The sequence below is a fragment of the Canis lupus genome, chromosome 16, assembly GCF_011100685.1.
Source record: "Canis lupus familiaris isolate Mischka breed German Shepherd chromosome 16, alternate assembly UU_Cfam_GSD_1.0, whole genome shotgun sequence".
Classification (NCBI taxonomy): domain Eukaryota; kingdom Metazoa; phylum Chordata; class Mammalia; order Carnivora; family Canidae; genus Canis; species Canis lupus.
In genome coordinates, this window is record NC_049237.1 from 20624490 (window position 1) to 20645701 (window position 21212).

General features: G+C 56.2%; 1 protein-coding gene across 2 annotated transcripts in view; it reads right to left on the reverse strand.

The window, feature by feature from the left end:
* Positions 1-14625: 14625 nt before the first annotated feature.
* PTPRN2 (protein tyrosine phosphatase receptor type N2) overlaps positions 14626-21212 on the reverse strand; it is a 727688-nt gene continuing 721101 nt past the window's right edge. For both annotated transcript variants that reach the window (XM_038559842.1, XM_038559843.1), the window contains exon 23: positions 14626-16225. In XM_038559842.1, coding sequence (XP_038415770.1) covers positions 16154-16225 — 72 coding nt within the window. In that variant the 3' untranslated portion in view covers positions 14626-16153. The remainder of the gene's footprint in view (positions 16226-21212) is intronic.

Below are 21212 nucleotides of genomic sequence, written 5' to 3' on the forward strand. Positions count from 1 at the left end.
GAGTGTTGAGGCCATGAGGTGTGGGGATGGGTGGAGGGGTAGTTGGGGAGCCTTCCTGGGCGCTTGGGATGTCCTTTATTTGGAACACAAGGCTTTGGGATGGCGAGTTCGTTTTGTCACAGAGAGTCTGTGGGGCAGTGGATTTCCGTGGAAGGTCTGCAGCTTTAGCTCCGAGACAAATGTTCAGGAAGGACTGCGTGAGGTGGGTGACCCCTTCCTCACCTCTAGCCGCACGGAACGATCCCATAGATTTAAGTAACACTTCTCCGCTTGCACAGGGCCTCCTGTGATTTTCTTCCTGGTTATTTCACATGCGGTTATAACCCTGTATACCAGTTTGCTCACATCTGCTCACATCCTCCCCACACTGCTCCTGGTTAGCTGTCCATCCACCCCCCCCCCCCATGCCAGAGCCACATGCGCTCCGCAGGCTTCGTGCAGAGGGAAGGGTGAGGCCCACCCAGTCTCCCTTGGGGCCTCCTGGGCTCCACCACCGTTGCAGGCCTTCCGTGTAGCCTTCCCACCAGTCGGCTTCTATAATTACCCAGAATGGTAACTTCCAGGGAAACCGGGCTAACCTTCCCCACAGCCCAGCGTTAGAAACAAGGGTGGACTCCGTCGCCCAGGGAGGCAGTGCTTGTCGGGAAAGGGACAGAATTCCATCCCTGTCTGCGACCTCGGTACAGCGAGGAAGTTAGTGTCTGTGCGGTCGGGAGCTCCAAGGGCTCCAGGTCAGGGCAGGTGTAGGGCCTTGGGGACTCGCCCGAATGCAGAGCCCTAGGCCAGGAGGGGAGCCGCGGGGGCTGGGCCTGCAGCTCCCAGGAGGGCTCCCATGAGGGACGCACCGGCACCCTTGGCCTCCCTTGGCCAGGACGCCCCCCGCCCCCGTCACGCCCGCTTTACTGCGCAGCGGTCTCGGGTGACCCCTCCAGGGAGCTCCCAGGAGAAGTCCCCACGGCCTCGGCCGGGCTCCAGCGCCTTCCTTCCAGGTGCAAGGGCGAGGCTGCACTTCGGCCGCACCTGCGCCGCGGGACCCCCCCCCCCCCACGCCCCCAGGACGGACTTGCAGGCGGGGGCACGCGGCAGGCCCCAGGCAGCTTGGGGCGGCCCGCCAGAGCCCCCACGCCGCGCTCACGCCCACGCCCACGCCCACGCTCACGCTCACGGCGCGCCCCTGCAGCTTGGGGCGCAGCCGTCCGCAGGGCCTGGGCGCCGCCCACACTCTTTGTTCCGCGACGCGGAGGGTGTGGACGATCCCCGCGGGGCGCGCGGGAAGGGGGAGGGGTTCGCGCCACGGCGGGGCGGTCCCGGTGCGCAGGCGCAGAGCGGCCGGGGGCGCGCTCGGGGCTAGGGGAACGGGGTGGCTGGCCGGGCTCCGCGGGCGGGGCGGGGGGCGCTGGCCTCCCTGCGGCTCCCCGTGCCGTGCGGTGCTCAGCCCGCTCGCCCGGGAGCCAGGAGGCGCCCCCTCCGCGCCTGTCCGCGGGGCCACGGGCGCTCCCCGCCCTCCCGCCGCGCAGCCCTGGCGCGCCCCTCCCTCGGCCCCCGCCCCGTGGCCTCTCGGCAGACCTAGGAATCCGGGGTGGGGGGCGGGGGGGGTCGGTCCCGATGGCCTATGGAATTAGGAAAGGTAGGCGGCCAGTGTGAGGCCACCCACCCTGATACCGCGCACCCCCGCCAGGTGACCCCCCTTCCACCCTGGCCTTCTCCCGGCCTTCCTGCAGCACAGGACACACAGTGAGTGGAGTTACTAACCGCTCATATCAGGGCCTCGACTGGAGGTGACCCCCAGAGTCAGTGGGGGAGCCAGCGGGGGCGGAGACCCGGCAGGATCCAGGCCCCGCGCCCAGACACCCAGCGGCTACGCCCCGGCGGAGGGGGCCGGGTCCGCCAGGCGGGGCGCAGGTGCCCGAGGTCTGCGGTCGCTCTTGGCCAGCGTGCTTTCGGGCAGAAGACAAAGGTTCAACCGGGGCTTTAGCGTTCCACCTCCCGGGGCGGCAGAAGCATTAGGTCTTCTGAAGCCCTGGAGTTTGCATGTTGCACAAAAGTGAGATGGCTCCATGAGGATGTGAGCCGGGAAGTACATTCTTGGTTTCTTCCAAAAGAAAACACCACGAACCTGGATAGAAATGCTTCTGCCAGGAAGAGCGCACAGAGGGGACAGTTCTGATGGAGAGGACGTGCCCCAGTTGCTCGACGGGAAGGAGTGCAGTGAGCCACCCCATCTTCACTTCTCTTGGGTGTGAGAGGCACGCCTGGGAACTAAGTCACCAACCACCAGCAATGGGCGTGGATGGGCCAGGCCTCCCCGGGGACACACCCGAGTCCAGTGGTGGCACTGTGTGTTGCCACCTGCATGACCCAGACAGAGCTTCAGTGTTGTCATCTGTAAAGTGGCAACGGACTGGAAATGCCACCAGATGCTGCAGGTACTACGCAGTCCCCGATGGACCTTCTTGTGTTTGGTGGGTGACACGGTGCCTCCTGAGCCCAGGGGCTGTCTGGGGCAGCGAGCCAGGTGAGCTGGCATGGGGAAGAAGAGGCAGTTCAGAAGGGCCACTTGCACTGGCTGGTGGATGTGGCCACTTTCCCTTGGGGACGTGTGGCTGAGCTCCCTTCGGTAGGAGCAAGTCTTTGGCTGAGCAGCCCTCTACCCCGTGAGCTGCTGTGTCGGACATGGGGTCCCAGGCCAGGCGAGAAGGCCATTGCACATCCATACAGTGTGCACGTAGCTTGGGTACGTGGGATTCTAGTGATTTCTAGGTGAGATTTTCTCCCCCTTCCCAGATAGCACCTAGGAAAGTCTTGTAGCCCCTGTGGGCCCGCATGTTCCATCTGTGCACGTGTGTGTAGGTGTGCCATGTGTATGTATGTACATGTGCATGTGTGCATACGTGTGTGCGTGTGTGTATGCACATGTGAGGTGGCACAGGAAGACGTGGACATAGATGGCCTCAGAAAGATCTTCTAGACCTAAAGTTCTCTGATTTCATCAGTCTTTTAAATCAACAAATTCTGATGCCTGCGTCTTCTGTACCTGACACTGTCCCAGGAGTGCCTGTGTCCCCTGTGCCATGCTCTGCCCACCCCGACTTCTGCATTATCTCACCTCTGTTTGCTGCCTTCCCTTCTGCTTGCTCATCCCCATTTCCTCTCTGTCCCTGGATCAACCTCTGTACTCCACGCCTGCCCTGCCTGCCTCCATCCAGTGACAGGGCTGCTCCAGGTGTGTCCCCTCCTGCAGACAGTCACATGGCAAGCAGCCAACTGCAGCAGAGCCCACCCCCAGCTCGGGCGCATTCGCTCCACACACTCACGGACAAAGGTTCCCACTCTGGGGAGGCCACCAATTCCACAGCAGGAAGGAGAGCAGTGACCCGTTTCTGCCATCTCTTGGATTCCCTCTTCCACGTTGAAATATTCAGAGTTCCATCTTTTGTTGGCCAAGTGGAAACTCACCATTAGAAAAAAGGTTGAGGTGCTTGGAGGACACCCAGAGATTCTACACCTTGTGCTTTATTTCAAGAAGCTTTACAGTTTGCCACAGATTCCATGTATTTCAGACCTTTGTTAATTGGTGTGCTTTGAACCCAAGCCATGACTTGAGAAGTAGCGGGCCCTCTGCGGGATTGTTGGGGATTGAAACCACTACTATACAACGGAACCTGGAAGCACATTACTCCCATATTAATTATTCACATAATTCCATTATTATTAGAGGGGATGGAGCCTTTTGCGACAGTAGCTTCCACTGAGTGAAATGGTCAGGAAATGGGTTGTTTTAGTTAAATTAACATTTTGGGTAATCCCAAATTCTTACATGTACCACTTGTGGAGTACAAGTTTCCAAAGAATTAAAATGCAGACAATGCTTACAAGCCAATATCCTTATGAATATAGAGGCCAAAGTCCTCAACAAAATATGAGTGAGCCAAATTCAAGAATACATCAACACACACACACACAAAGAATACATCAACACGATCATTCATCAGAATCGACTGGGATTTATTCCAGGGATGCAAAGATGTCTCGACATCCACACATCAGCCAGTGCGATGCACCACGTTCACAAAATGGAGCATAAAAAAAATCATGGGATCATCTCTAGATGCAGAAAAAAAATCTGATAAAATTCAACATCCCTTTATGAAAAAAACCTCAATGGAGCAGGTATAGAGGGAATGTATCTCAACATGATGAAAGCCATATATGACACCCCCACAGCTAACGTCTTCTTCAACCGTGAAAAGCTGAAAGCTTCTCCTTTAAGATCAGGGACAGGATGAGGATGCCCAGACTCACCACTTCTATTCAACTGGAGGTCGCCCTGGAGCAATTAGGTGACAAACAGAAGGCATATCCCACTTGTAAAGGTCGAGGTAGCGCTGTCACTATTTGCAGATGACGTGGTATTATATAGAGAGAACTCTACAGACCCCACCAAAAACTGTGGGAATTGATGACTGAATTCAGCAAACCTGCAGCACACAAAACCAATGCAGAAAGAGCTCTTGCATTTCATTTTTTAAAGATTTATTTATGGGCAGCCTGGGTGGCTCAGCGGTTTAGCGCCGCCTTCAGCCCCAGGGCCTGATCCTGGAGACCCGGGATCAAGTCCCGCATCAGGCTCCCTCCATGGAGCCTGCTTCTCCCTCTGCCTGTGTCTCTGCCTCTCTCTCTGTGTCTCTCATGAATAAATAAATAAAATCCTAAAAAAAATATTTATTTATTTACTTAGGAAGAGAGAAAGGACATGAGTGGGAGGAGGGCCAGAGGGAGAAACAGATGGGAAAGGGAAGCAGAGTTCCCACTGAGCATGGACCCTGACATGGGAGTTGACCCTGTGACCCTGAGATCATGACCCCCCAGATCACAACCTGAGCCAAAACCAAGAGTTGGACGTTTAACCAACTGTGCCACCCAGGTGCCCCTTGGTGATGATTTTTTTGAATTTGGCATCAAAAGCAAAAGCAACAAAATTAAGAATAAACTATTGGGGCAACATCAGAATAAGAAAGCTTCTGTACAGTGAAGGGTACCATTCACAGCATGAGGAGGCAACCTACTGAATGGGAGAAAATATCTGCAAATCATATGTCTGGTGAGGGGTTTGTATCCAAAATACACAAAGAACTCATACAACTCAATAGCAAACCAAACAAAATTTGATTAAAAATGGGCAGAAGACATGAACAGACATTTCTGCAAAGAAGACCTCAGGTGGCCAGCAGACACATGGAAAGGTGCTTGACATCGCTCATCATCAGGGAAATGCAGATTGAACCATGATGAGCTATCATCTCACACCTGACAGAATGGCTAAAATGAACAAGGCAGGAAACAACAGGTGCTGGCGAGGATGCAGAGAAAGGGGAACCCTCGTGCGCTGCTGGTGCAGCCGCTCTGGAGGACAGCATGGCGGTCGCTTAGAAAGTTAAAAATAGAACTACCCTATAAACCAGCAGTTGCAGTCCTGAGTCTTTAAAAGAAATGAAAACACGATCTAGGAAATATATCTGCACCCCATGTTCACTGCAGCATTGTTCACAATAGCCAAGATGTGGAGATGACCCCAGTGCCCACTGATGGATGAAGATATAGATAACATGGAATGTTGCTCAGCCATAAAAAGAAGGAAAATGTCTGCCATTTGCAACGATACAGATGGACCCTGAGAGCATTACACTCAGCAGAATAAGTCAGGGAAAGACAAGCACTGCGTGGTCTCCCTTGTACGTGGAATCAAAGACCGAGCTCACAGATGTGGAGAGTGGACTGGTGATGGCAAGAGGCAGGGGCTGGAGGGCTGGAGAAATGGATGAACCATAGGGTTAGTGGTTTTGTTTTAGCTTAAAGAATTTGAATTTATTTAGGCTTAAATACATTTGAATAAAAATTTTAAAAATGCAGATGGTGTCTCGCGTCCCAGTGGGAAGTGTTGTCTGACGATTTAGAGCGTATTTTCCATAAATGCAATGTCACGGATGGTGTCGAGGTTCTGGCCGCTTGTGGAGAGCTCTAGTAGCAGCAGCAATGCTGCTGAACCGTCAGTAATGAGACAAAGCAGAACGCAGTGGCGGAGAATGAGACTGTTGGCCTGATTCTGGGCCCCATGGGTCAGAAGGAAGGATGTGTGAATGCAGGGTTCGTGGGGGCAGGTCGGGGGCGCTTCTGGGGGGACGTCCGAACCCCTCAAGGGCTCTCGAGGTGAAAGGCACTGGTTCATGTACACATCGCTTGCACTTTCGAATGTATGTGGCTTCACCTGTGAGGTTTTGTATAAATGTGTCTCTTGCTTTTTTTGTAGGCTTCTCAGCAGCAGTTCATGCTTTTAATTTTCAAAGAAGGAAAGAAAAAGGGACTGGGAGGAAACTGTCTAGGTGGGGATTTCCTGAAGTGTCAGGAAATGGTTGGTCTGGCTCCGGATGGCATCCGGCCCCGGGCAGCTTGGCGTGCTTCCTGGGCTCATGCCTGCCAGGTTGGCGGGGATCCTCACGGACTGTGTGGGTCCCGTTTCTCTTCGGGACCCCTCTCGCTTCCCAGGGGCCTGGTAGCTCTGAGTGTGGGTAGGAGGCGCCCAGGGATGGACCCTGGGGACCAGGCTCACCTTGTGCTGCTCCCTCGCACCTGGTGAAGGATGCCTGCTGCCCCTCACCAACCCTGTCTTCAGGGAGGACCTCAGTGTGTCCCCAGAGCTTTGCCGTCTGCAGGGCAGTCAAGGGAGGAACTTACGTGGCCTGGGCAGACAGACAGATGGAACTTACTGACCCTGCTTTGCAGGTGAGGCACCTGCAGCCCCAGCCCGCCCTCCCCCATCCTCCACGCCTCCCTGCATGAGAGCCGCTTTAGGAAGTCTGGGCCCACGTGCTCGCATCTTCAGGCTGGTCACATGCCTGCTGCCGACTTGTCTAGTTTCCAGGGGATATGTCTTCGTTGCCGTGATTGCAATTGTGTAGTGCATGTCCTGTCCTCCTGTTGGCAGTGGCCCTGCTCACTTGCTGAAGGTCCCTCTTCCCCACTCCCTCCCCTGCTAACACCAGCCTCCAGCGAGCTGTCATTCATTCTGGAAGTCACATCCAACCTCACTTCTAGGGAAGGGACCCCTAGTGCCCTTTAGTCCTGGCACTTACCCCTCCTGAGGCGCTTACTGTTGGACCACCTGGGAGTAGGATGATGTGTCTGGAGCAGGTGCCCTGAACACCTGTCCTCAGCAACTGGCCATGCGACCTGGGGTGTGCCCATCTCTTTGTGCTTCAGTGTGCCCCTAAGTAACGTATGGGTAATAAGCACACCTGCCCCGTGGGACAGGCATGAGGGTCCTGGGCATAGAGCAGTGGACACGGGCAAGCGCTCGCTACTGTCATCACCGTGTTCCTGTTCCACCCCTCACCCACTGAAGTCAGGGCATCCACACACATCCACATGGCAGGTGGTGGCAGGGCTGTGCTCCAGGCAGCTGTGACCCTGGTTGGGGGGGGCAGGCCCCCACACCCGTCACCATCTGCCCCCCAGGCCCCTCCCACAGCCACCTGTTCCTTCCTCGGGCCCTGAGGGCAGAGGCCATGCTCCTGCGGCCAGCGCACCACCCGGGCCTTTGTCGTCCCTGCCCACACAGGCCATGCACTGCCACCTCCAGGAGAGCCATTGCCACCGTGGAGGGGGTCTCACCTGATCCGTGCACAAATTTGACAAGGGTTTTTTTTTTTTTGCTAATAAAACAGATTACTTATCATAGGCTTTCGTTGAAAATTACTCAGTCTAAAAATGTCTGGTGAACAAAGGCTTAATTTTAGCAAACAATTCTTGTGAAAGGCAACTTTTGTTCCCAAACCAAAAGGACGCCCTCCCCCCTTCAGATAAAGAGAGAGCTTGCTTCTCCAGGAGAGATTACATCGGGTGACCACCTCCTCTTACACAAGTCAGGGCTCCTCCTGGGCCTCTCCTGTGTGAGCTAGACCCTGGAGGGGCCAGGGGGTCCCCACCTGCTGGGTTGGGGAGTCCCACACCTGCTGGGCCGCCGCTTCTGAGGACAAAACTAGTGAGTGATGTGTATGTGCGGGAGACAGAGAGAGACAGGCAGAAAGACAGAGACAGAGAGACAGAGACAAAGAGAAATACAGAAACAGAGACAGAGATACACAGAGACAAAGAGAGATACAGAGACAGATAGACATAGAGATACAAGAGACACAGAGAGACAGACACAGAGATACAGAGATTTAGAGACAGAAAGAGAGACATAGAGAGACAAAGAGACGGAGACAGAGAGAGGGAGCCATCAAATGCTCTACATGAAGGGGTGGCCAGGAGAGGGCTGCTGGGTCTCGGGGCACCCAGAGGGTGGCCAGTGCTGTGTCCTGGGATGCCCTGCAGGTGTCAGAGGTGGGCCTAAGTGGTTCAATCAGCACTTCTGAGAGGCTTACCACGTCGGAGGGGCCAGGTCCCGGGACTCCCACTGGACGAGTGAGCAGAAGCAGCCATGCCCAGGCTGGTGATGCAATCCTAGAAGACAATGGGAGTAGCACCACCAGCCCCTGAGGCCCGGCTAAGGAGAAAGTGCTACAGTGGGCTCAGAGGGCCTCGGGGAGTCAGGTGTGGGCAAAGCTCCATTCCGAGGCGTGTTGGAGTGGACCTTGTCACTCCCCTGCCTCCCAGGAGGATTTGGGATTGGGACTGGAGCAGGCTTGATGCTGAGTGGGGATATGGGAGAGGGGGTAGGCCACAGAGGGTAACCTGGGAAGGCACAGAGAGGCTAGCCTGGGTGGGTCAGAAGCAGCTCCTTACCCTGTTCCTGCGTGCATGATTTGGCATGTTGGGACCCGTCTGGGTGAAGCCTATGTTCCCATCACCTCCCAACCCAAGGACCCATGGGAGTGGCCCTGGTCTCCAGTAAGCTGGGCTGGGGTCGGCAGTGGGTCCATGTGAACCTCCTCTCACTTCTGAACCAGCCCAGGGGGTTCTGGTGGGAGTTCCAGTAGGATCCTGCTCTAGTTGCCAGCCACGTGCTGGGTCCAGGGGGTCTCACGGTGACCACACACCTGCTTCTCCACTTTCCCTTCTTGTACTAGCCGCCTAGTTTAGGGCGGTCACAGCAGGTGTCCATGCAGGCCACCCATCCCCTACCCCCAGCCTGGGGGGCCTGCCCCTGGGCTGCCACCGGAGCACACGGTCAGCTGCAGGCGGTCAAAGGCCCTGTGGGCGAACTGCTCCTGGACCAACTTTGCTGGTTGAATAAGTGCTAGGGACAGAAAATGAGATTGTGTAGGGAACGAGGGGCAGGAGGCACAAACACTCTGTGTAGTCGAAGAACAAAATGGGGCCACTTTTGCCAGGTGGGCAGTGGGCAGAGGGGCGCTCGGGGCCAGGTGTCCAGGGAAAGGGAAGGCACGGCAGGCTGTGCTGGGGGCAGTGGGCGGGGTCTGTGGGCGGGGGGGGGGGTGCATTGCCAGAGGGCAGAGCAACCCTCTCCCCCCACCTTACCCACCCCCTTGGCCCCGCCAGGGCCCTCCAGGCAGTGGTTTGGTTCCAGTCCTTCCTTGGGGCCAAGGGCTGTAGGAGTTCCAGGCTGGAGGAGGCAGGGAGCGGCCTGTGGAGCAGGAAGCCTGGGAGCCGCCCTGCGGTGCCCGCATTCTCCAGGAAGCCGGTGCAAGGACCTCATACCAGGAATGATGCAGCGCTGTGCAGGGGAGGCACTCAGCGGCACCCCAGAGAGGCTTGCGGCCTGGAGCCCCTGCAGGGGACATCTCTGCTCCAGGTGATTGCATTAGATGGGCTGCCCTGTGTCTAAACCTCCCAGGGGCGTGCGGGGGTGGGTGTGTACGGGTGTGAGCGCACCTGTTAGACGGCTGCGTGCAGGGCAGGTGTGTGTGAGGGGGTGGGGAGCAGGGGAGGGTAGGGCCCTGGGAGAGCAGAATCATCCCACCTGCCTCCTTCACCCTGACACCCTGGCAGCCCAAGAAGGTGCATGACGGACCCTGGAGGCTGCCAGGCCACCTGTGCCGGGTGGTTCTCAGGCCTGCAGATTCTCCGGGGGGCGGGGACCGGTCCCCGTGCATGTCCCCGTGTGTGTCCCCGTGTGTGTCTGTGCAGCGTGGCCCCCGCACACACCCTGTGCCTGGCCGCAGTGTGAGCATCACCGGGGGCTGCCCTGCTCCAAGGGGCGGTGTCCAGGGAGCAGCGGGCTGCGTCCCTCCCTCACCCCCGCCCTAGGGAGCAGCACCGAGCAGGGGATGGCGCCCCTGGTCGAGGGCACCTGCCCGAAATCGCCGTATGTCTAACAAACAGCCAAGGCCATTTCCTAAACAAATACCCTAAATAAAAGGAAACCCAGCCACTGTGTAGGAACAAAGGTGTCATCAAATTCTAATTTTCTATTCCAATAAACATCTTTGAATTAATGCCTATTCCACTAATTACGAAGGTTTTATTACTGTTCTACTTGATTAATAAAGCACACAACGCAGATCACATAAAATATTACTGTCATTTCCCCACGGAGTGAATGTGAGAACAATGGCAAGAAAGACAGTGACAGAGCAGAGGGCTCGCAGAGCAGCTCTGAGAGCATGGAGACTACTTTCCTTTTTCTTTTTTGAAATATATTTTTAAAGATTTTATCTATTACTTTGAGAGAGAGTGTGCATGAAGTGGGGGGAGGGACAGAGGGAGATGCAGATGCCCCGCTGAGCAGGGAGCCCCTCGTGGGGCTGTGCCTTGGGACTCCAGCATAATGACCTGAGCTGTGGCAGCTGGCCAGCGACAGAGTCCCCGAGGAGCCCCTGAATGCACAAAGGTAACTTTCTAAGGAACAGGGATCCCTGGGCGCAGCGGTTTGGCGCCTGCCTTTGGCCCACGGCGCGATCCTGGAGACCCGGGATCGAATCCCACGTCGGGCTCCCGGTGCATGGAGCCTGCTTCTCCCTCTGCCTGTGTCTCTGCCTCTCTCTCTCTCTCTGTGACTATCATAAATAAATAAAAATTAAAAAAAAAAAAGGAACATACAGCCTCCTACACTCAAACCTGAGGTCCCATTGCGGGAGTCCCCGAGCCTACCCCTGATGCCTGGGAAGGGCCTGGCGACCTGTGGCGGTCACCTGGGACACTGCAGAAGCAGATGCTCCTTCCAGCCAGGGGGCAGCACATGGACTTGCCCCAGCCCCCCTACAGGACCTGGCCCTGGGTGGGTGCCGCGGCAAGTGGACTTGGGGTCAGTGGACAGGGCTGCGCCAGCCCCCATGACCGTGGGTCTTTAGTGGAGGATGACAGACTGTGCCCGCAGTGACACGCCCCCGCTTGCCTGTGAGACAAAGCCGCGTGGGTCCGGCCAGTGAGGGTGGAGTGCAGCTGGCCATGGAGGGTGTGTGTGGGGGTGCAGGCCAGGCTGGAGCAGAGCTCAGTGTGGCACAAGACGGCCAAGCTGTGAGCCCAGTACCCTTACGGTCCTGGGACCTTACCCCGCAGCAGGTGTGCCTGTGAGCACACAGATGAGTATTTCCAAGGACTCGAGGTGACCCTGGTTCCAGTACCCAGAGCACAGAGAAACGACGTGTTTCCCGAATTGCTCAGGTTATAGAATTGAAGCACACAGCTGTTCCATTTCCTTTCTATAAAATTACATCTAACAGTTTTTATTAAAAAAAAAAGTCTCAAGCAACAATTTCATAAAAATGCATCCCTGAATTGCTCAACGGTGAGGCCCACAGTGTGGAGAGGGGACTGGTTAGAATGGCCCAGACTTAACGGGGTTGGGGGGGAGGCGGGTGAATGCAGAGCCTCCTGGAAGGTGGGTGACTCAGTGCTCACTGTGCCCTGCCTGCTCCAGCACCGAGCTCACTGCCCCCTGGTGAGGGTCTGGGGCCAGGTGAGTGCACATATCGTTCTCTTTAGCTGCCTTCTGCCAGAGTATACACTTGGTGCACACTAAGTGCTGGATATGGTCAGGGGGAAGAAAGCGCTCCCCATGACCAGGAGACGCACGTCCCAGGTCAGTCCAGAAGGAAGTGCCATTGTGATCACATGGACCCCAGCAGGTGTCGCAGCAGCGGGGGGATGGGCCCTGGGGTCACAGGGGCTCCTGCAGGGTCGCCTGCCTGCTGAGTGCTGGAGCAAAGGGTCTGCAGGGAGTCCTCATGCCTGTTCTGTTTCCTTCCAGAATGTGGGCTCCATCCCGTTTCATGACTTCTCTTGCACGTTTTCGTTTAACGAGGGGTCTCCGGCTCTGTCCTCTGCTGTTCCCAACCTGTTGCTACCAAGGCAGAGGTGTCTACCTCAGCTCGGATCACCTCAACGTGCCTTCCCCACTTTCTAGATGATCGCTGCTCTGGAGTTCACTTCCAGAAGCTGTTGGGGGGGCACCTGGGCTGCTCGGTCAGCGAAGCGGCCGACTCATGGTTTTGGCACAGGTCCCGATTTCAGGGTCGTGGGTTTGAGCCCCACAGGGGTGGAGGGGGGCCTCTGTGCTCAGTGTGGAGTCTGCTGGAGATTCTCTCCCTCTCCCTCTCCCTCTGCCCCTCCTCCCGCTCAAATAATCTTAAAAAAAGAAGTTGCATTGGATTCTTTTTCAAATCTGCTTCCTTTCCCCCGCACTATTCCCATGTGCCATTTGAAACATCCAAACTCCTTTTATGGCCTTTTTGTATTGTGTTATCTGCATCTCTCCTCATATCAGATGTCTCTGCATCTCTCCCCCATCAGATGTCCCTGCATCTCTCCCCGTATCAGATGTTTCTGCAGCTGTGGTCCTGGTCCTCGTGTGTTTGTCATTGTGGGGAGCCATGCGATGCCCTGGGGCATGTCTGTCTGGGGACTTGGCTGTCCACCAAGTGGTTTTGCCTTCACTGGTGCTTGGCACCGAGGGCTCCACTGGGCTCACGTCACATTTAACCCTACTTGTTCTGTGTGGGTTTTCCGTGCTGTAGGGGGCACCCCAGGCCCCACACCTTCTCATGGCACCCTTCTCTTCCAGCAGGACAGCTGTGCTGGCCACTGTCCAGAGTCCACCCTTGGTTGTCCGGTCCCAGGGCAGGGATGTGCCACCGCTGGCTGGTTCCAGCTGAAAGGGGTTTCACAACCTGGTTGTTAAATACAGCTGCTGAAATGACACTTTTTAAAAAAAAAAAAAAGATTTTATTTATTTATTCATGAGAGACACGCACACACACACACACAGAGGCAGAGACACAGGCAGAGGAAGAAGCAGGCTCCATGTAGGAGTCTGATGTGGGACTTGATCCCAGGATCATGCCCTAGGCTGAAGGCAGGTGCTAAACCGCTGAACCACTCAGGGATCCTCCCAAAATGACACTGTGTTAAACAAAAATTTATATTCACACACGAGGGGCCACTTCCCAGTTACTCTGACTGCCTTCCCCTGTCTCCAGCAGCTGTGTTGGGGTCTCTGGCCACTCTGGCCACTCCCTGCCCTTCCCTTGTGGGAATCACTCTTCGGGAGGGTATTTCCATCACAGAGATCAGCAGGTGCGACAGTCTGGGGATTCATCTCTCATTATGTTGACTTCCAGACAATCATCATGGGTGGTGGAGAAGACGGGGCTACATGGCCCTGATTGTGAAGGGGGCATGGTGTGTTACTACTCTGTGCTGGCAGGTGCAGATCTAGGACGAGCTCAGCACACCTCTGCAGTGGACACGTAGGGATGACACAGCTCTCGAACACGCCGCCTCCCAGGGCCACCATGCAGGGTCTGAGTGGGCGGCTCTGAACCCTCAGCCCTGGTGCGGCTGGGTGTCCACACTCTGCCCACACCGATCCCCAGTCCCAGCTACGTCCTGTCTTTAGAGCTGGTGTGTGCCACGTATTAGTATTTTGTGCAGCATTCCTGCATGCTCCCGGTGGGAGGGAACTGTTTCATGGCTCTGCAGCCTGCCACGTGCCCATTCAGACACGTGCTTGGCGTGAGCAGCCTCCCTTGTGTGACGCCTGCATCTGTGAAGCATCAGTGACCCCAGCGTCAGTAACTTACAGTGTGTGGGGAGCACGAGTCTGCACCCAGGCAGGGTTTGAACGCGAGGCTGATTCAGGAAAGGGGAGCCTAAGAGGCCTTATAGCTGGGTGCTCCCCCAGCGAGACCTGGGGGGCTGATCTCTTGAGAAACACACACCAGTGCTTAGGTTGACGCGGAGAGCCTCACGCCGGTAGGCACAGTTAGCCATTACCTAATTCCCGGACAAGCTGACACATGCAGCCTTGTGTCGTTGGGGTCACTGAGGGGGGTAGATGACCAGCCACAGCGCCCCGCCCGTACCGCTGGCCCCTTTGTGGGGAGAAATGTCCCGAGCTACCAGTGTGTGTCCTTTGGGGGAGGCAGCCGCCTTGGTTTGCTGTGAGGGGTAGAGCCCGAGGCCGGGAGGGAAGGGTCCTCGGGGCTGCCCCTGCGCTCACACTGCGCAGATGTGCATGAGAAGAGGACGCGAGGACACTGTGCACACCATGGCCCCGGCGTGCCACCGGGATCCTGCAATCACTCTTTGATGCTCTGGGCCTTGGTGCACAGCTCACCCCACAAAAGCGGAATATTCTCAGGCCTGGACTTGCTCCCCAACATCTGGGGGCAAAGGATGGGCAGGGAGAGTTGCTCTGTACTCCCCAAATGAAGACCACTCAAGTGTGAAATCAAAAGTTTAATCTGACACAATTAAATATATTCATATATCTCACGCTGGAGGATCTCTCTCGAAACATAAGGAGTTAGAAATTACAAGTAGGTATATGATTCCTATACTCAGATAAATTAGTTTCTATTCATTATTTAGATTCCAGATAGGGAGAAACAACTCTGGCAAAAACTATAGATCTATAGAGCAGATGACATGACGGTACCACTTAAAGACACAAACAGTATTTTGGCATCTTCCTCCCCAGGCACAGGCCGCTCTCCCAAGGCTACTGGTTTTTGGGACGTAGAATCTATTTAGGGCGGAGAGAATGTGCGCAGGAAGCAGGACGTGGAAAGGGACCGGGATATGCTCATAACCACTCCTAAAACGGAAGCTGCAGCATCCGGAGCTATCTGCACGCCTCCTTGGAAACTGTTGTCCCGATCCCAGGGAAATGAGTTCCTCCGTCTCTGGGGGGTGGGGGGCAAATCGGAATCACCCCTAGATGCTCGTGTCTGCGCGAGTTGCACAAGTGCCTGACCTAGGTGACTGGGGAGGAGGCCCGGGGCCGGCACTGCCATCTCCACTTTTCTCCCTGGTGCTATGATGTCACACCCAGCAAAGCAGAAACATACATGTCACCCTGCGTCTCCTCCTGGGAATGGGGTACCCAGGGTCTGCTCTGGAAGCCACAGGGCCCAGGACACACCCTGGGAGGGCAGCAGACGTGTCTGATGGGGGCGGGGGTTCGTCATGCTCCTCGGGGGCCCTGGAGCTTCTGACCTGCCAGACCGGCTCCCCTGATTCTGGTTACTTACCCCCAAGGAAAGAGTTTGTTGGCTGCATCTGCTTTTGCAATGTGGAAACCCATATTTTAAAGTTATAAGTGTGTCTCTAGACTGGCTGCCGATGTGAGGCCTCACTTGGGGTGGACAGCCTGCGAGGCAGTGCCCTGGGGCCCCTGCCCATCCCGGGGCGGGTGTCAACAGTGCCGGGAGTGGGCGTCGGGGAGCGTGGGGAGCACAAGGGGAGCAGTGACGGTTTTATTAGTATTTACCCCAGAGCAGCAGAGCAGTAACAGTCTGTTGCTCTAGCTCCTGAATAAGCCAGGGGTTCCTCCCAGTGATAAGTCGTCCTAAAGACAAGTGCCACGTCTTTGCGGTGCCCTCGGTCTTCAGGCGGTGCCCGGCCAGCTTTCCCTGGGTCCCCTCCCTGCACAGCTGACCCAACCTTCAGCGCTCCCTGGAGACAGTCCAGGGCACATAGGACTGCGTCGTTGCTACGACACAGTTTGCAATGGAAAAGGTGAGTATGTGCTTTAAGGAAAAGTAATTTTTCTTTCAAGGAAGCGAACACAGAAAAAGTGACTGTCCCTGTGATTGGACGATCCCACAAACCTCTCCCAATTATGATTTGGTTGAACACAGATGCACATTGTACCCGGTAGACTGCATTGACGGTGATGGCGATGAGGCAGGGGCACCGAAGACACGGCCAGGGGTGTGGGGTCCTCCCGGCCAGTGGTGGAGGTGGACGCTCACTGTGGGAGGGCCCGGAGGATGGCGTTCACCTCCTCCGCCACAGCCGTCAGTGCAAACTCAAACTGCTCCTGGAGGGACAAGAAAGGGAAGAAGAGGTGAGTGGGGCCACTTTCCTCTCAGCTCCGCCCTTTAGCTCTGCTGTGTTATTTTGCAGAAAGAAATAGTTCAGAAAAACAAAAAACAACAAAAACAACATAGGTCATGTATCTCCACAGAAAGGAGAGGGCAGTGGTTTGCAAGATAAGGCCCCGGGTTGGACGTCTGGGGGGCTCAGTGATCGAGTGTCTCCCTTCAGCTCAGGGAGTGATCCCAGGATCCTGGGATCGAATCCCACATCGGGCTCCCTGCATGGAGCCTGCTTTTCCCTCTGCCTGTGTCTCTACGTCTCTCATGAATAAATAAATAAATAAAATCTTAAAAAAAATACCCCATGTTGATGGCGATTAGAATTCGTCACGTAGGAAAGGCTCATCTTTCATTACCGGGAGGAGCTGCTGAGGCCCCAGCAAGCAGGAGCCCCCACCTGGCACCCTCTGACTGCGCGGTGACAATGACCACGGTGGAGCGCAGGCCTGGGGCAGATGCCACATTGGCGCTCTGAGCTCCAGCCTCCCCTCCAGCTGCCTGCAGACCCGCTGTGGAACCCGCCATGCCGCCGCCCCTCGGAAAGGGAGCAGGGTAGTGTCCTCGCTGTCACGGGCATCAGCCCCACCCTGTTCCATCTGCCAGGAGACCCCACCTCACCCGCGGCGTGGCCAGCCTTAGACGTGCGTGTGCACACGTGTGCTCCTAGCCACACACTGGACAGGGCAGCTGCCTCAGGCCAAACCCTGCAAGACCAGGAGGTAGACATGAGGGCGGTGTCAGGACTGTTCTGTCCTCTGGGAGCAGAGGCCTCAGCAACGGGAGGGTCATAGACCATTCCCCTGCACACACTTGCCACACGACACCCCCGACGCTGCTCGAGAAACTCCAGGTGGGCTGTGGGCACATCTCAATCATACCAGCAAAGCCCAGGACTGGCAAATGATGGCCACCATCATCGATTGGGAGTTTCTGGGCAAGGAAAGCCCCACTGATGGCTTAATACTTGACAATTTAAGTGGCAGAGTAGCTCCAGATCCAAAAATCATGACCAAAGTCCACTGGATACCCAGTAAGTAGCAGAAACAATAGAACGGTGGGGTAATTCAATGCTTACTCTGGGACAACAGGCTGTGTCCTCTGGCATGCTCCTCGCACTGGCATTGAAGCGATGACCTGCATGGACTAATACATGCCTCTACCAGGGGCTGGGGTCGCTGAGGGGGGTAGAGGACCAGCCACAGCGCCCTGCCCGTACCGCCGGCCCCTTTGTGGGGAGAAATGTCCCGAGCTACCAGTGTGTGTCCTTTGGGGGAGGCAGCCGCCTTGGTTTGCTGTGAGGGGTAGAGCCCGAGGCCGGGAGGGAAGGGTCCTCGGGGCTGCCCCTGCGCTCACACTGTGCAGATGTGCATGAGAAGAGGACGCGAGGACACTGTGCACACCATGGCCCCGGTGTGTCACCGGGATCCTGCAATTAGTCTTTGATGCTCTGGGCCTTGGTGCACAGCTCACCCCACAAAAGTGGAATATTCTTGCCCCTTCCAGATCTGGTGGGGGGAAGGCTCCACAGGCTGAAGACTCTACTGTGTCTGTTTGTGCTGAAATGTGGTTGGTTGCTGGAACCACTGGTCTCCCTCCCGGGAGGGGCCCTTGTGTCCTGCCTGGCACCTGCGTGTGGGAGACCCCTGTCCCCTTCTCTTGCCTTGCTCGGAAGCAACCTCAGAGAGATGCCCCGCCGTCTCTCCAGCTAACAGCTCGTTCAAGGGGATGTGTCCTTTGGAGGATCCGGGTTTGTTATGTGTGAACAGCCACACCAGACCATTTCTTCCCAAAACACTGGCTTGCCAATGGGTGGACCAAGGCTTTGTGATGACTTGAAATGTGAAAAAAATGAAAAGAGACCCCCTGGAACTCTCATGTCATATGTCACATGCCTGCTTCCAGCTTGAGACACACTGGAAGTCCATCCCAAGACAACGTTTATGGGAAAGTGGGCAAGTATGAAGACAGTTGTGCGTTCACGCACTTGGAATCCTATGCAGCTGTCGAGAGTACCTGGTGGGGAGGCAGGGAGGCAATGTGTGTGCCACAAGGTCAAGTGGCAAAAGCAGATGGCAGACTTGCACCTGTGCCTTGATCATAATCATCCAGACACTGTGTGTTCGCAGGATGTGTGACACATGACAGGAGGCGTGGCTTAAATTGTTACAGTATTGATCGTGTGTCCCCTGGAGTGGATGGGCCTCTGGGATGCACAGGTTTCATGGCTCTGGGTCCTGCCACAGGAGGCGGCTCCGGGTGCATCGGCTGTAGGCGGGGGGCAGTTTCCGTGACAAAGGGCCTGCGGTAGAGGCGTGTGGTGCTCCTCAGGGCCGGTCGGCGATGAGTCAGGGGTCATCAGTCACCCTGCTCCTGCCTCGAGACATGTCCACGAGTGGTAGTTCCGAGGCGTGGTGGTGCCAGTGCCTCACTGGTCACAGGTGGAGACCGGGCACCCCCACTTTCAGTGGCACCACCTCCGCTGACAGATCTGAGCTGGCCCCTCAGTTGTCTGGGTGGGCCTCAAAGAAAGGCTGGGCAGACGCTGCACCTGACATGCTTTTGTGGTGGCGGCTGCGAGGGTCATTGGAGGTGTTGGGGGTGGCAGGCTGCGTGTGTGTGTGTTTGCATTTAGAGTTACACTCAGATTCCTGTTTGGATCCTCATGGCTCGCACAAAGGGCTGGCTGGACCCACAGTACTTTCATCGTTCCCAATTTCAAGGGGAGCCAGAGCGAGTGGCTGTTGCCTTCCATGGAGAGCCAACGACCCCTCAGGGGCAGCACTTCCTGCCTCTCCCATAAGGCCGGTCCAGACAGCATGCCCTCTGTTCCCCGGGGGCAGCCGTCCTCCACAGGGACCAGCCCTGGCTCCATCCTTGACATGTGTTAGCACAGCAGGCCAGGGATAGGGTGCACGCATGTGCACATGTGCATGGGTGTGCACGTGTGTATGCACGAGTACATACGTGTGCACATGTGCACACACGAGTGCGTATATGTACATGTGTGCATGTACATGACTGCACGCACATGCACGTGTATGTGCATTACACACACGATGCACAACTGTGTATGCATGTGCACACCTGCATGCATGCACACATCTGTGCATGCATGAGTGTGTGCACACGTGTATGTACGTGCACATGAATGCAGGACTGTGTGCATACATGCAGGTGCGCACATGTGAATGCACACATATATGCACAAGTGCACACACATGTGTATGTCTATACACGTGCATCCATGTATGTATGCATGCATGTATGTGTGCATATGTACGTCTACATGTACACGTAGGTGCACAGGGGAGACAGACACAAGGAGGGATGGAGGGGAATGATCTCAAAGTGATGAGGTGGGTTGTGATGGAGCAGGGCGAGGGGCGGGGCCCAGGGCTCTGCACCGGATTACACTCATTTCCATCAGTACTTGCCGCTCCAGACCATGGGGAGGTGTGAACACATGTGGGACGGTGCCCTGTCTCCAGGAAGGTGAGTCCAGCCTTAGGGAGACGTGCTTGTGGAGTGGAACATGGACAGGGTGAAATCCAAATGCAGAAACAAGCCAGGGAGGTGCAGGGGGCATGGACGTTGCCTGTATACACCGTGCGCATCCCCACCCCACCCCCCGGCCAACCAGACATCACCGCTTCCTGGGGACACACAGGTCAATGAGCTTTCATTTTTAAGAATGACCAACGTAAAAGAGGGAATGTCGTTATGGAGAGCGTTCAGGCCTTGATTAAGGAGGCATCTCTCCCGAGATGCCCTGCAGGGGGTCGGGGGAGCCTGTCCCCTGACACAGGCGGTGGACGACGGATGCTCAAGGCTAACAAATGCGTGGCGATGGAGACCGGGGGACACATCCTTCTGCTGGAGTCTCATCCCCGTGACAGATGCCAGCTGCGTGGCCAGGGCCATGTCTTCCGTGTCTGTCCTCAGGTAGACACGTGTGATATGTCCATGTTTTGTTCGGCCAAGGGTTTGTGTCCAGGGGGAAAAGCAGCTGTCGGTGGCTTCTCTGAACATACGGATGAGGCTGTGCAGTCAGACTGTGTGCTGGGGTCAGGGCTCCGCTGGGTCCTGGTCCATGGAGCCCACCATCTGTCCTTCATGTGGGGCAACCTGACCACCATGTTTGAATGAACGGCCCATGGGAGACCTTCTCTTGGCTTCTATGGAAGAGTGTTTGGGCCGTGCGGCACTATCGTTTCCCACAGAAATTCTCCTTTTGTTAAGTTGAACCTTAGGGAAAGTTCGGTGTCCTGGAGTCATGTTGGGTGAAGCTGTCATAAACTAGGATGGGATGTCAGCTTTGATGTGAAAATCTCGGGACCTACCTCCACGCACACACCGTAGGACAACTTTTAAACCCCTACCGGTAGGAAGAGGGTGGGTTCCTGCAGGGAGGCTGGGGAGGCAGGTGCTCTGTCATCTGGGGGACAAGCGACAGCTAAGTAATCTGGCCCAAGGTGCTATAGCGCGAATGTTTGGTCATTCACTCAGTCAGTCACTAACCTGAGCAGCTCTGTGACACACAGTGGTCACGACTACAGCTTTATCTTCCTTCCCGGCAGGGCCTGGCGGCCCCCCCGGGCACCAGGGCCTGTTTTATCAAACTGGACGCAGACCAGAGGCCCGAATGGCTTTTGCGCTGAGTCGGGCACTGTCCCTGTAGTTTGCTAGGCCCACCCCGGAGTGTGTTTGGGGCATCCTTGCACTGGCCGGGGTGTAGGAGGCCTGCTGGAGGCGCACCCCGGGGCAGGGAGCGAGGTGAGGCACCTGAGGTTTCCTGCAGGTTGTCAGTAGAGGATCCAGGCAGCACCAGGATCCAGGCAGATGCAGGATCTGTGGTTCACCCCTGCTGACAGGTGGCGCTGCTCTCCCACCGCCATCTCAGCCACCAAGTGCGGCCAACCCTTCAGGGGT